The sequence below is a fragment of the Zootoca vivipara genome, chromosome 10 (assembly GCF_963506605.1).
Source record: "Zootoca vivipara chromosome 10, rZooViv1.1, whole genome shotgun sequence".
Taxonomy (NCBI): Eukaryota; Metazoa; Chordata; class Lepidosauria; order Squamata; family Lacertidae; genus Zootoca; species Zootoca vivipara.
In genome coordinates, this window is record NC_083285.1 from 27,850,398 (window position 1) to 27,865,123 (window position 14,726).

Here is a 14,726-nt window from a genome sequence, read left to right on the forward strand (position 1 = left end):
AAGAATGGCTTGCTCCTATATGTTAATTGCCTGTACATTAACATCACCTTTAGAGGCCTGTCACTGTGTCCTTGACTTTGGAGTTTTGTCTGGTGGCAACTGGGCATAAGACTTTGGGGGGGGGGGCGGTCAGGGTATCCCATCTTTAGAATTCCCCCCTCAGAAAGATCTGTCTGGCACCATTCCTCTTAACATCTCTTAGGACTGGGTTAAAATTATTTTCTTTACAGATGCTATGCTGCTGCTGTTTTTATGGTGCTGCTTTTATTGATTCTTGTTTTTTCCTGGGGAAAAAAAATTCCCAGGTAAAATCAGTATTTGTAACATTTTGTTTTAATAATAAGACATGATCCCAGTCATGTAAGGTTACCCAAAAGGGTATATCAACTGCTACTGACTTTATTGTATCAGGACTGTGCTAAATTTATTACCTGTAATGAATAAGTGACTACTATATTTGCAAAACTTCTTCCAACATACTTTTCAGACTGCCTATCACAAAGAAAAATTGTTAATATTTTCAAACAAGCTATCTGTACTTTTTGTTTGTTTGAGGTTTTTGTGCAATAGTATGAACACTCTGTATTCTGTACTAATAGAAGATAAAATTGATAAGCCAAACTTGTGCCATACGCAGCTCAGTGTAACAGATTCTTTTTTCCCCCTTGTAGGTATTAAGGCGGTGACTCAACACTTGCACCATGCGTGAATATAAACTAGTGGTTCTTGGTTCAGGAGGTGTTGGAAAGTCTGCGTTGGTAAGTGATATTTTTTGGCCTCTTATGACTATGTCTAAGCATATAAAACTTGTATATTTCATATGATGCTCCCAATAAGAGATGTCTGGATGTTTCAGGTGACTTCTGTGCACTGTGATGTGCCCGAGTTCAGTTTTGTTGTGTGTGAAGCTTGTGTTTAGTATTAAGTCATATGCTTCCAGATCCTGCAAAGCAATCCAAGAAAAGCACATTTTCCTGCTGCAAGCATCAGTCTATTAAACATTCTAACCAACCAATATGTTATAGGCAGTTGGAAAGCATTTAAGGTATATACAGTAATATGAACATATGCACATATACCAGTATATAAGTGTGTATATACATATGTTCTATACCAATTTTATCTATTTTTAACCTCTCTACCTATAGTTCAGTCAGTACAGTCAATGGAGTGCCCCATTTTTGTGTTTATTGAGGGTTGGAAAGCTGTTCATTTTGCTTTAAGAAAAAAATTAATGTTACAGTAAAAAATATCAATGTTGGGAAGCTGGACTTGGTAGTAGAAGTGGTCGTTGCAAAAACAAACAAAATTTTCATTTATTTTTGAATCTTTGTTGAACAATATTTGAAAAATAAGTCAACAGTCAGCTTCCAATAAATTATGCTTAAACATGAATTCCAAAAGTTAACAGGTAGAATGTTTTAATAAATGCTCTTCTTATAAGATATCTTTATTGTCATTGTCCCCTTGCGGGAACAACGAAATTACTCCTTTTTTTTATCTGTAGCAACTTATTTGGGCCTAAAATTTGGCTTCCTTTTTAAAAACCTTGGTCATTTGAGTTACTTCAATCAATTATAAAAGGTAATACAACTTATTGTCACTTCATGACAAGAATTTGTATAACCTTTTCGTTTCATTATTTTGCTTTTAAAAAAAAGGAAAAAAGACTCCAAACTACCTCTGTCACCAATAAAGAGATTAACTAGGGGTGTGAGATCATGTGCCCCAATCCATTCTGAATTTTCACTGTCTAAAATAAGGCTGGAAAAAGCCTCAAAAATTGGGAGACACTGAGGAAGTCACTCAAAATCTGGTGACCTTTTGAATGTGTCTCAGCATGGGGTTTGGATATTCAGAGCAAACACTGCTGAATGGTAAAGATCAGTTAGAGAAACCCTATGCTAGTCTTTATTCTATTTTTTGTAGGAAAGCAGAGTGTGGAGGGTGATACCCAAAATTGCATGGGCACATTTCCACTTCTTCCCCTTCCCTTTGCACTCGTTCTAAACATCAGAAGGTCTTCCAACTCTTTAGAGAAGATCTGGGGGACTGCAGAGCCAAAGGAGAAGAATGGGAAGTCCCATTGCACTTTCAGTATAAAAAAGCCTCATGCCATCAGATACATATGCAGAGAGAGTACAGATGTCACTCAGATACAATAAGATTAAGTGCAGCTCCCTTGAAGGCTTCCTGTCTTCAATATGTGGTTTAAATGTTCCTTTTAATAGTAATATTTATAAAAATTGCATTAAAATATATAAAATGCTGTTTTTGTTGTAGACTGTACAGTTTGTTCAAGGAATATTTGTTGAAAAATATGATCCTACGATAGAAGACTCCTACCGAAAGGTATGCACATTATTTTAAGTTGTAGTATACCTTTAAGTGAATAGCATATTTTGTGTTATTGAAAACAGTAGCCTATCACCCGAATGTACTTGGTTGAGACAAGTTTTGGATGTTGTTTCACAATAGTGAAAGTTACCTGCTTTGTTTTTTGAATTGGCTAAGTTACAACCCAACCCAACTTGAGAAGGCTACAGGCATTTCTAGTCAGATTGGAATAGGTCCTTTTCGAGATGGAAAGAAGTTTGACTTAGTTTCCGGCACTCAAAAAGTAAAAGTAGGGCAGCTTGGTTAGCTTGTGTCATAAAGGCTACTGGGCTCTGTTTTGAGCACTGAGTACTTCTGAACAAAGATCATAAAGCAACTGTCCACAACATACCATAGTGACCAAAAAAACTACCAACTTTCCATGAATGATCTGAAAGTACTCAGTGATGTTTCATGAAGCTAAGTGAGGGTGGACCTGTTCACTGCCAGAATGGGAGAGGCCAGAAACTGCTCTTGAGTTTTCCAAAAGGAAAAATGTGGTGGGATGTCATTAAAGCATAAGAATAAACCATATAGACACAATTATAGCAGTTTGAACTAAAATGAGTCACTATGGTCAAGAGGAACAATGTGTTAATGGCAAACAGTAGGTGCCTTGAGCTCTAAAAGGCATGTACTTTACCTGCATTGTAGCACATTACTTGAGCATTTTCCAACCTTGTGTCCTCCAACTGTTTTGGAATAAAAGTCCCATAACCCCTAACCATTGGATATTCTGGCTGGGGTTGTTGGGAGTGGTGGACGGGGGTATTTGGTATGAGGGAAAATGGGCTTGCTTTTTTCAAATGTTCTTAAATGGTAACAAACACTTTCTCGCTGTCATCTTGTTCTTCCTCTGCTTTCGCCTTCCCCTCTGCTCGAATTTAGTGTGCAGTTCTTGCTACAAAAGACCCAACCTTGACCCAAGCAAAATTAACATATCTATTTTGCTATTTTATTATAAACTCTCAAACTCTCTTTCAGCCTGCCAACTGCTTTGACTATGGTAAGGGAAATAATATTGTGCATTGTGGGTATAACTTGTAAAGGCAAGTTAATGAGTATTTGAAGTCTTGCTGCTTATACTTCAGTACAAAATTGTTTCGTCTTCTTCTTTTTTGACAGCAAGTTGAAGTAGATGCACAACAATGTATGCTTGAAATCTTAGACACAGCAGGAACGGTATGTAAAAATAAGACTAAGTGCAAAACTACTATTGGTCAACTTTTACAAATGAAAGTGTTTACAGAGCAATAGACTGAGCTACAGAACAAGCCATTCCAGTTACTGTAATTTCTGTAAACATGCATAAGACTATTAGTATATGATTGTTTTCATTTTTGTTTATTTAAGAGTGTGTATGTTATCCATGAATTTAAAAAAAGAAAAAAGATTGAGCTACAGAACAAACTAAGTTTTTATCAGTGTCTCTTGAAAACAGTCAGCATATCACTGTCGTTCTTTGCTATGTTACAAATAAATTGCTCTTCTTCCCCAACCTACCGTATTTGACAAAACTATACAAGTGACATTATTGGTAAGTAGAAGGGGTAATATCAGTGGAGGAGGAGGAAGAAGAAGAAATGAGCATTGAATTCTAAAATGATAGAGGGTAAATTTTCTATAAATGTTTGAAAGGTATTAAATGCTCACACACAATCACTTCAGCATCTTGATGTTTGGCATCTGTTTAAAAATTGTTTTCCAGCAGGCACACTAAGCTTGTGGTATGAAGCTTGTACATGTAGAGCAACTGATCTGCATACTCAAACCTGTACTAATTATATCTTGCATATAAGGAGAAACAGTGCGCCAATCTTTGGATCCATCCTGTGATTCCCTCCCAAAAAACCCACACACAAAACTTGGCTGCACTATAGTTCTGCAGAAGGTGCAGCTTTATTTTCAGTCCCTTTCCTATGCCTTTTATAGTGCAGCTCTTCACTGAGTTGGAATTTTTCACTCAGCTTTCCACCACCTTCCCAATATCATTCTTACATAGTCTGTCAGTTCTGACACCACATATGAAGCAGTGTTGTGGGTTTCCCAGAAAATTTCCTGCTGTCCTAAATCAAAACCAGAGTTACCATATCTATTTGTCTTATATTGTTACGGTTCCTGAGGGGTGTCATATATTACATGCTGTGTAAATATCTCAAAGTGTTTGCGGTAGCCCAAAGTAGTTCAGTGAAAATATTTGGCTAAGGGGGAAAAAGCAAGAAGGTGTATTTCGTGTGATTGAATTGTTATGCAAGCAAATAGCAATTGTAATTCAGACCTGCTTTTCCCCTTCTCTTACCCCAAACCCATATCTCTTTGTGGTATGTCTTTTGAGACTGTAAGCCCAAGCACAGGGACTTAATTCTGATATTTGTTAGTCGGTCTGGTCTGTGAACTTCCTTTCAGCTGTAGAGCAGGACAGAAATGCTGTAAATAAATTCAAAAATGTACTTGGGATTTTAAAAATACTAAATAATATATTCCTCCCCCTTACATTATTTAAAGGAGGGAAATGAAGGCACTGAAACTATAAACCATTGAGGTGGTATCCTACCAAGAATGGCTAACTTGTCTATTGATTCCAGTGGGTCTACTCTGAGTATGACTTGGCCATGTACCACCCACCAATTTAAACATGCCTAAAGAGCAGTGAGGGACGTGGGTGGCGCTGTGGGTTAAACCACAGAGCCTAGGGTCAGAAGGTCAGCGGTTTGAATCCCCGCAACAGGGTGAGCTCCCATTGCTCGGTCCCTGCTCCTGCCAATCTAGCAGTTCGAAAGCACGTCAAAGTGCAAGTAGATAAATAGGTACCACTCCGGCAGGAAGGTAAATGGCGTTTCCGTGCGCTGCTCTGGTTTGCTAGAAGCAACTTAGTCATGCTGGCCACATGACCCGGAAGAGCAGTGCACATGAATATTTGCACTTTAGTCACCACAAAGTTAAATACAACTTTGATTATATATTTCAGGCATCCCCAAACTTCAGCCCTCCAGATGTTTTGGACTACAATTCCCATCTTCCCCGACCACTGGTATTGTTAGCTAGGGATCATGGGAGTTGTAGGCCAAAACATCTGGAGGGCCGCAGTTTGGGGATGCCTAATACATTAGATTTTGTTCTGTATCCCTTCTGACTACCCAACTTGACTAACGTCGGATCCCTTCATTATACCACTAATTTTTAGGAGGAAAAGGCTGTTCTAAAAACTGAAAACCAGGATTGCCTACCTGTCAGTCACCTGGTGTCAAAAACCATACAGGAAAAGGCTCGGTGCTTTACAAGCCCTGATGTGGCACTTGCAAAGAACAGTGCACAGGGCTTTGCAAACTATGACTAACAGCAAAACTGGGTATATTACACAGATATATAAGCCCTGATGATAAGCTGATCATCGTCGCCTCCGTGCACAGGGCTTTACAAGTGCCACTGACCAGCTGCAAAGCCCCTTTTGGTGCAGCTGAGTGTTTACCTGCCCCAGACCTGGTGTCCTATATGAAGATAGGTGTAGAGCAGGTGGGTGCCTCACACATCAAATGGGGAGACATGGTCCTAATTAGGTCCATGGGATGGAGCTTCCCTACTGCTGGTATAGAGCAAGGTGCTGCCTGAAAAGAACAGGAAAAGATGGGGGAAAAGGTTAACTGGCTAAAGATAACTGGAACTCCGAAGTTTCACTACTAATTTACAGTGTCTTTAATCCATCTGCTTGTTAGACTGATGCCTTTTTTTCTGTAAATCTCTAATTCTTGACACACTGCGTCCAGCTTCTTTTGAGTAAGTGTCAGCTGATAAAGTTACATGTCCAGAAAGCCAGCCAGCTCCTGTTTAGATTAAACAGGATAGGAAAAGTAAACTCATGCTTCGGGGAAAAGAATTGCCATGTGATCAGTCCTCATAAGTCAGGCTGCATTTGTCAGATAACTGTTCTGAGGTCTCTGGTTTTGTCATTGTGTTTTACAGGAACAGTTTACAGCTATGAGAGACCTCTACATGAAAAACGGTCAAGGGTTTGCTTTAGTATATTCCATCACAGCACAGTCCACATTTAATGATTTGCAGGATCTAAGAGAACAGATTCTTCGAGTCAAAGACACTGATGATGTAAGCAGTCTTCCTAAGCATTGTTTGCAAATGGCCAGTGGAGGTTCTTTTTAGAAGCACAGGTTATGGCTCTTCTATAGCCAGTGTTCTACAATATGGACATGATCAGATGTATGCATAGTAACTTGTCTTGGGGGTGAAAATGGGATTCCTGTTGTCTCTTTCTGTCACTCGACAGAAGATCTGCTGCTACTTTTATGACTACTGTACAAAAATGTAATTGAACTAGCACAAATTCAATAGCAAAGCTTTAAAGACAGAATAAGCAAGAATCAGAAATATAAAAGATATTCTTTAAGTGGGATTTTATTATTTAAAATGGGACTTTGGAAGATAAACTACGCACAAAGGCCAAGACTAGCAGGATTCATACTGCATTTGAAAACATAAACAATGCTTGGATATTCAATTCCTTGATTAAGTAGAGACGTGTGTTGCAGCTGGCCATTTTAAAACATTACAAAACAATGAGTACTGTCTGTGATGTTAATTTGGAGCCAGAAGGTAGAACACTGCTGGTTGGATTCAAAAGAAGCTGGTGCTTTGCTTTACTGCATTACTATATTGTGCCATATTGCTCTGTCTCAGTTTCCAATTATCTCATTAGAATAAGTTGCTCTTTTAGGTTCAGAAAGTGGTGAATCATACAAAGGCAGTGGATTATTTTACTAGATAATATAACAGCCCTAAATGTTACGTTAAAATGAAATGTAGATTCAAGTACAGAACTGCAGTGCTGTATAACTTGGATTTGAGAACTCCAAATCTAAGCTATTAGTGGCTTCATTCTCAAATGTTGGTGTCTTAAAATTACTTTAATGATATGATGCATTTTAAATGCATTACCTCTAGTTTGATTGTGTAAGAATCCAGTTTTCAATTAAGACTTCAGATATAACATTCAGAGTGTGACTGATTAGTATCAGAAATTATTTAACTTTTCACAGTAGTAGTTTTTTAATTTACATTTTAAATCTTTACTTAATGTTCATCATTTTAGGTACCAATGATTCTGGTTGGCAACAAGTGCGATTTGGAAGATGAAAGAGTTGTGGGAAAGGAACAAGGACAGAATTTAGCAAGGCAATGGAATAACTGTGCATTCTTAGAGTCTTCTGCAAAATCAAAAATAAATGTTAATGAGGTAAAGAAATTTTACACATTTAATTTTACTTTGTTTATCCCAAACCCACACCTCCACTATTATCAGCTCTTGTGAATTTTTAATCACCTTCATTATTCTAGTGTAAAATTAGATGTAAATTTGTACCTAACTCCTATTGAAATCAGTGGGATATGTCATTCGTTGCTGGCATATCCTGTTAATTTCAAAAAAATGCAGGTGAGTCTGCAAACCTGTCTAAGTTGTTATGAACTCTACCTCTATCTTAACTCAATGCTAAGGCGGAATTATGATCTCTCTGCTTCTGGAAAAGCCCAGCAGAAAGGGGGAGAGATCACTTCTCCAAAAAGGGGAGATACATTTTTTTTGTTCTTGGCATAAAGTAGGGAGAGAATTGTCACCTCTGGAAAGTGGGTTCATAGAACCTTATTAACTAATGGCATGAGTTTCCATAGGCAACAGTCCATGAAAATGAGGGAGACTAGTTGGTCTAAACAGCAAAGAGTATTGTACCTCCTTAAAGTCTAACAGATTTGTTGGTCTTCAAGGTGCCACAAGAGGTAGCCCAGGGGTAGCCAACATGACAACTAGTGGTGGACAACTCCCATCAGCTGTAGCCATTGTGAACAATGGTTGGGATGATGGAAATTGTAGTCCACAACATTTGGAGGGCATCATGTTGGCTACCCAATTTAGCTTGTTAGAGCAAAAACAATATGGCTATCCTTCTGGAAATAGACGATCTAATTCACCATGGCATTGTTTTCTGTTAAAGCCAAAACAACTGCTCCTTTGAAGTTTGAATGCTTATTAAATGTTAGAAGTTAATAATCCTGTTTTGGAAACTTGCATAAATGATGTGAACAGAATACATGATTGGGTGACTCTTTGTTGGCTTCTCTGATTTAAAGATACGTAGCTGCAGAAGACATGATTGGTGATGGGACTGTTCTAGTTATTCCTAAAACATTAAAATGGCAATCTTGGACTACATGCACATTACAACTGACAACACATTTGATCTTTTCCCCCAGGGAATTTCTTTCTTTGAAACTGGTCAGAATGCCTTAAACTTCCAACAGCTTTTTTTTAAAAAAGCATGAGCTCTTTAAGAGCAACTATCATTTATGGGCTATATGCAGCATTTTCCCCTGTGCTTCCCAGGGAAATCCTGAATTGGGCATAAAAAACTATTTAAGCACAAATTGAGCAGGTGTATGGAAGTAGGGGCAGAAATAATTTTTGAAACAACTTTTGTGTGGGGAAACGCTTTTCAGGATGACATTTACTCTAAAACATAGCCAACTGCCAGCTATTGAATGAATAGCTTCCTTTTATGTGCACATAGTCTAGAATTTATATGAAACTGTAAGGCTTTAAAACATTTTATCTTACGAATGACCTATTCACATTATTTGGTCCTTAGAACTGGATCAGGACCTCCTACTTTGTTTCCTTAATGCAGTCTTTGTTCACCTGTCAATTACATGATGTCACTATCTCCATTGTGTTTTCTTTTGTCTCTGCAGCTTATCAGTAATTTCAAACTTTACTTCCTTTGCTCGAGTGGTTTGATTTCAAACTATGCAAGCAATGGATGCATTTCTCTGGGGGGCTTGGTTTAAGTGCGGCTTTGGTCAGCATTGCTTGCCAAAGAACAACTGAGAGCACACTTAAGGCTCCTGATTTCCCCTTTGAAACTGTCTTTACCTGCCTCATATGGGCCAGACATTCCCTACTGCTGGTGTACAAAACAGGCCCCAAAATTTGGAGGATTCTTTTGCTTAACATAGGAGGAAATTAGTCCCCAAATATTCATGCTGAATTGTATGTAAAGAAAAGCTTTCCTTAAAATCCAAGTGTATTGTGTGCATTTCTTGGAAATAAGGGGTCTTCAGTGGTGCTACTCCCTAGAAAGTGTTTAGGATTGCAACCTCAGTCTTGTCTGTCAACCCCCTTGAAAGGAATCAGGGTTTTATTTGCATGATTTGCACTTCTGGGGGAAAAAACTGGGGAAAGTAGCAATTGTCTATTTTAAGAACTCTGGAAGGCAGAATATAAGTGCTACACATCAGAATTTCGGTTGTGGCAGCAGAGGTATTTAAATGTCATGTTTAAAAGCTATGAACCCTGAAAATGATCCCACTCGAAAAACATTGAATATATGAAGCAAACTTTGTGTTCACAGATCTTCTACGACCTTGTGCGACAAATTAACAGAAAAACTCCAGTACCTGGGAAAGCACGCAAAAAGTCATCTTGTCAGCTACTTTAATATATGTGTGTACTGTAGCACTGAGCCAGGTAAGAGTAAGCAAAGTCTTGCCACGCTGAAAGCCGCAACAAGTAGTGCTGTACTTTTAAATGATTGATTTCTTTGTATTCGCCGCCATGCTGAGATGCTTTTGATCATTTCAATCTGGTTTTAAATTATAACACTATGTCTGCATCCATGTGCACTTGAATATGCATGAAGGATTGCCAGCTCTTTATAGGATGGGTCAAAAATTCAAAGTTAATGGCTTGGGATTCAGACATAGCCTTGTGCAAGTAAAAGGTACTTCTGCCAATGTTGTGGGGGGGATCTGACATTTTTTGCCTGTTGCTTCTTGCTGCAACCTCCTGTGACACTTCTCTCGGACCTCAGGAGCAGCTTTTCAGGGGCTGCAGTAGGAAAGAGGTGGAAAAATCCTGTTCTGAGAGCAGAATTTCACTTGGGGGTAGTTGGAATTAAACCCTCTCTTGAAATGGGAAACAAATTTCCATGCAACTGAAACATTTAATGCATGAAACATCTTTTTTCAATACAGTGATTCTCTTTCATTGCTTAAATACCATCTGAGTGTTAATCTCTGTTTCTCTTTATGTTCCAGGTCTGAAGAACTGTTGCTGACTACAACAGTGCCAGCATTCCAACTTTATTAAACCTACCAACATCTTAAAATGGACTTTCCTGTGGTGGTACCCTTTGTGAAATGGATGACAGCTACTACATCAGTTTGCACATTCTAATCACTTTCCAGTGTCACGAGAGATTTTTACTTATAAATAATCTAAATGTATGCAACTGGTAAAACCAGAGCCTACATCCAGTATTACTGATAAGAGACATTGTTCATCCACCAATGTTGTACATGTATAAAAACTGTACTGTATACTGCAACAAACCCCATACTTCCTATTGGAGAGTACAATAATGTAAATCCGAAAAGCACCACTATTTTAGCATAATAAAAGAAAGTCCAAAGAGCTCCTATATAGACTACTCCAGATAACTTTGCTTCATCGGTATTTGTAGCTTATTGTAACTTTTTTAAAAGAAAAATACAGGATCATCATTGTATTGTACAAAAGCGCTTTGATTAACTCAACAGCTATATAGTTTTTTAATTTTAGGATAAAAAACCTGTGGAGACAGTGATCTAGTCTTTAAAATGAGTCCTTTCAGTATAATGTCTGTCTAAAGACATTGCCTTTAATATCTGTTGGGAAGGAAATGTCCAGATTTTTCAACCTTTTATTGTATGTTTCCTTTTCCTTGTTTACATAGGGAACAATGTTTATAGTTGTGTGTACAGTGGGGGTCTACAACAAGAAGTGTATATTTTAAAACGATTTTTTAATGATTTAACAATTTTTTGTAAATCATTTTGGCTTCTGCAGCTGTAGATTCTCACTGTGAATTCCCTTGCTTGCTCATGCATAAGTGTATTTGCAATACCAAATATACAGGTTTAGTACTTTTGCCTGTTAGTGATTGTTTTACATGTGTAACGTTTTGGTTGAGATGTTAAATGGTGGACGAGTACTGTGGATGTGAATGTGGGAAGTAATTTTAATCATGTGTAATTGGTCCCAGGGCCTAAGTTGCAGTAATTACCTTTTTGCAGATTTATTTAACAATGCCTTGTTGCTTTGTATGCATTAACGTTTGGGTGTAAAGATTGCGTGTAAAATCCAACAGGGAGCCACAGTATTTAAATTGACCAACCTAATGTTACAACTGCTTTGAGGTGGCCAAATGTAAACTAAAAGCCTTAATTAAAAGTGGTGCAATTTTGTATGACTTAGCATCAGTAGTTCAATAAATTTGGATTGCCATGCAAGGGCTTGCATTACAACTACCTGTAATTGAATGTTTTGTGTAATGTTTCAGCGAGATCAGTAATGTGTTAAAATGTGTGTTTGGCAATTAGAATTTGAAACCCCAAGGAATCATTGCTTGTCCATCCTATACAAGTCAGACTACTTACACATTCTCCTAAATCATGTATGTGCTCTGACCACTAATGTTGCCATAATTTACTGGTTTCAGTGGAAACATTCCAGAGTTAGGTCAGCCTCCGTTGCTGAATATCTTTGCTAAGAAATGTGATAGAAGGAAAAAGAGAGTGGGATTATTTTTATCAACCTTCTTTGTCCCAAGAGGGTACTGGTATATGCCAAACTTAGAACTATTCTAAGTTTACAAATACTTTGAGGCCTGAAAGACATCAGATGCCCAAATGGAGTAGTCTTACAAGCTGCTTGTTTCTAGATAATTCAAAACTATTATTGGCTATGCATAAAGAATCCTATGTAGTCTGCTTGTTCTCAAGTAAAAAACATCAGGTTAATTGAGCCACAAACACATGGAAGTGTGGGGTATCTGAAATGTACAGGCAAGGTTCCCCAGATGCTTGCTATAGTTCGCAAAAATATGGGCAGCGCAAGTTGACCAACTATGAGTTGGGTATTTGTTTTATCTTGGCTACTGATGTCCAGTCACAAGAACCTGAAGTCACTGGGGCAGGAACTGTATTTCAGAATGCTGAATCACAGTACTGTACTGTACAATATTGGGATTTTTTCTAATCCTAGCTAAAGAAACCAGCTGCATGCAGGTGACTTGGCAAAAGGTTCAGTTTTTTATATAGCCTTTCATTTTTTGATAAACTGTGAAGCAGATAGCACAGGCCATAGTTGATACTATGGCCTGGGTTACTGCTTGGTTGGTAGTTTCTTGCAACCTTGTCTGCCTTTGAGAACTGAATCTTAACTATACTGAAAAATGCTCATTAACATCCTTTGGTTGGAAAGAAGTCTGTTTCACTGGTAAGTTCTGGCACTCTGTTCGTGGGTGAGCATAACGTGTGTGCTGCTGTACTTATTGGTAGTCTGGACAGGCAGGACTACTATACAAAGCAGCCTTGTACATAGCCCTGTGTGGGAGAAATCTCTTGCCAGTTCTAGTCCTCCCATGCTCCAAATAGGGCTTTGGCAGAGCTCTGCCAATTTTGAAGCAGCTGAGCTTTTTTCTCAACATCACTGGACTTTAGGTAGAAAAGGAGCCAGCAGAGTAACATAGCTGGTTAACTGCATTCATATGGGAAAGGATGGCTACACCAAAATGCATTAGTCTTGGTTCTGCAGCTACAGCATTTCCTAAGAGATTGTGCATGACTTCTCTGTACAGTATAAAATATAGTGCCAAACAATCGTATATACTATGCTTTTTGTCACAGCTTTTGGATAGGATTGTTTTATTCATATCTCATCCTTTATTTCCTCACAGCTATTCATTTGCAGAACAGTACAGGCTGTAACATTAAGCAACCCTAAACTTTAAAGTTGCAAGAAAGACTCCTATAGCCTTCCTGCAGCTTAAGATACAGTATGTATTCTTGGCCCAAAAAAGTTCCTCCTGGGTTTTCAAATGTGAGTCTTTAGTGGGAACCAAACTCATAACTCACCATGGTGGTGATGTTTTTTTAAATAACTAAACACCAAACTGCCTATGTCTTTTTAAATAACTGGCTGTGTTTTGATAATTGCAGTTAATCATAACCCTCCCCTCAAATTCATTGCTCACTTTTTTAAAAGGCTAGTATTTCCAGGTTAATACATACTGAGTAACATCACTTTTCAAACTCCGTATAGTTCTGTATTTCTTCTGCTTATCCTAGTTCACAGGGTTAGGTTTTTGGCAAGGTATTACTAGCTACTTGTCTTTCATGATTGTGTACTTTCTGTCTCCCTTGGCACAGCAAATCTGAAGTAAACATCTCCAAGAAAAATGCAATAGGAGAAACTTGTTCTCAAAAGTGCCAACATAAGAGGTTTTATTACAGCTCAAGGCATTTCGGAATTCATGTTCCTTCAGGAGCAATCTTAAACTTTCACAATACAAATACTTCCTATCTGTCACCATGGTCTTTCTTATAGTGCCGGATAGGTAGCAATATTTGTGCAAGCTGCTTCAGCTGCCTAATGTTCACATTCTGTGGAATGCTTCTTGAGTAAAAGCGGACTTCCAAAGCTAATAAGTTCATGCTTTGTGGGGAAGAGTTTCTCCTTTTGTATTATTACTGGCTTCTGTGCCTAGTTTGTTTCTAACTTATCCATGCTCAGTGGATCTGCAGTTCAACATCTGTGTATAGAGTTAGGATTATCACTGTCAGAGTATCTTAAAGGACATTTGTACTGCTGCGGGGTGGGGGGGCTCGCATTGGCAGAAGCAGCCCCTGTCTCTGGTGGTGTCTCCTTGTCAAGGCAGAAGCTTTCAATGTGAAGTGACCTCTATCGCCTAGCATTTCCACTTGCCGGGTTGTCTTTTCTGTCTGGGTTGTGTGTGTTGGATTTGTATTGAAAGAACAGTTCCATGGATTCATGTATGAATGACCAGCCCTACTGCTACACTAGCAACTGTTAACATGCATTTTAGTGTAAACCTATTAGCTAGCCTACCCTACTCTCCCTGCAACATGTCTTCCCAGTTCTTGTTCTGTAAGAGAACTGTTTAATCTCTTGCCAATTTAAATTGTAATGGGTGGATATTTGAGACGCTTTACCTGTAAACCTAATTTCAATGCTAATAAAGGAAATTGATTTTTCTTTGACACCGTGTTTTTGTTCAGAATAGAGAGGGGGGAGCTCAGCAAAGGTTAGCAGGTCTAGACCAAATGTACTAGAAGATAGGACTCCTTCCATGCTTTTAGTAGCTACACAGAAAGAATACAATTGCAGGAGCCTTCTAGGCCCTTCAACTAGAAGCTACCAGTGAAATAGTTCTGTACCCTTACAAAGGTAGCTTACCACACCTTTCGAGGTCAGTAATGAAGTAGCTTGAGCTATACTTGGAAGCCCT

The 14,726-nt window shown here is 38.4% G+C and overlaps 1 protein-coding gene across 4 annotated transcripts in view; it reads left to right on the forward strand.

Annotated features, from left to right (window-relative positions):
• The window catches only part of RAP1B (RAP1B, member of RAS oncogene family), a 28,853-nt gene extending 14,375 nt beyond the window's left edge, over positions 1-14,478 (forward strand). For all 4 annotated transcript variants that reach the window (XM_035126534.2, XM_035126530.2, XM_035126531.2 and 1 more), the window contains exons 2-8: positions 672-758; positions 2,284-2,352; positions 3,502-3,558; positions 6,337-6,477; positions 7,478-7,621; positions 9,789-9,904; positions 10,474-14,478. In XM_035126534.2, the coding sequence (XP_034982425.1) occupies positions 702-758; positions 2,284-2,352; positions 3,502-3,558; positions 6,337-6,477; positions 7,478-7,621; positions 9,789-9,875 (555 nt within the window). In that variant the 5' untranslated portion in view covers positions 672-701 and the 3' untranslated portion in view covers positions 9,876-9,904; positions 10,474-14,478. The remainder of the gene's footprint in view (positions 1-671; positions 759-2,283; positions 2,353-3,501; positions 3,559-6,336; positions 6,478-7,477; positions 7,622-9,788; positions 9,905-10,473) is intronic.
• The last annotated feature ends 248 nt before the right edge of the window (positions 14,479-14,726 follow it).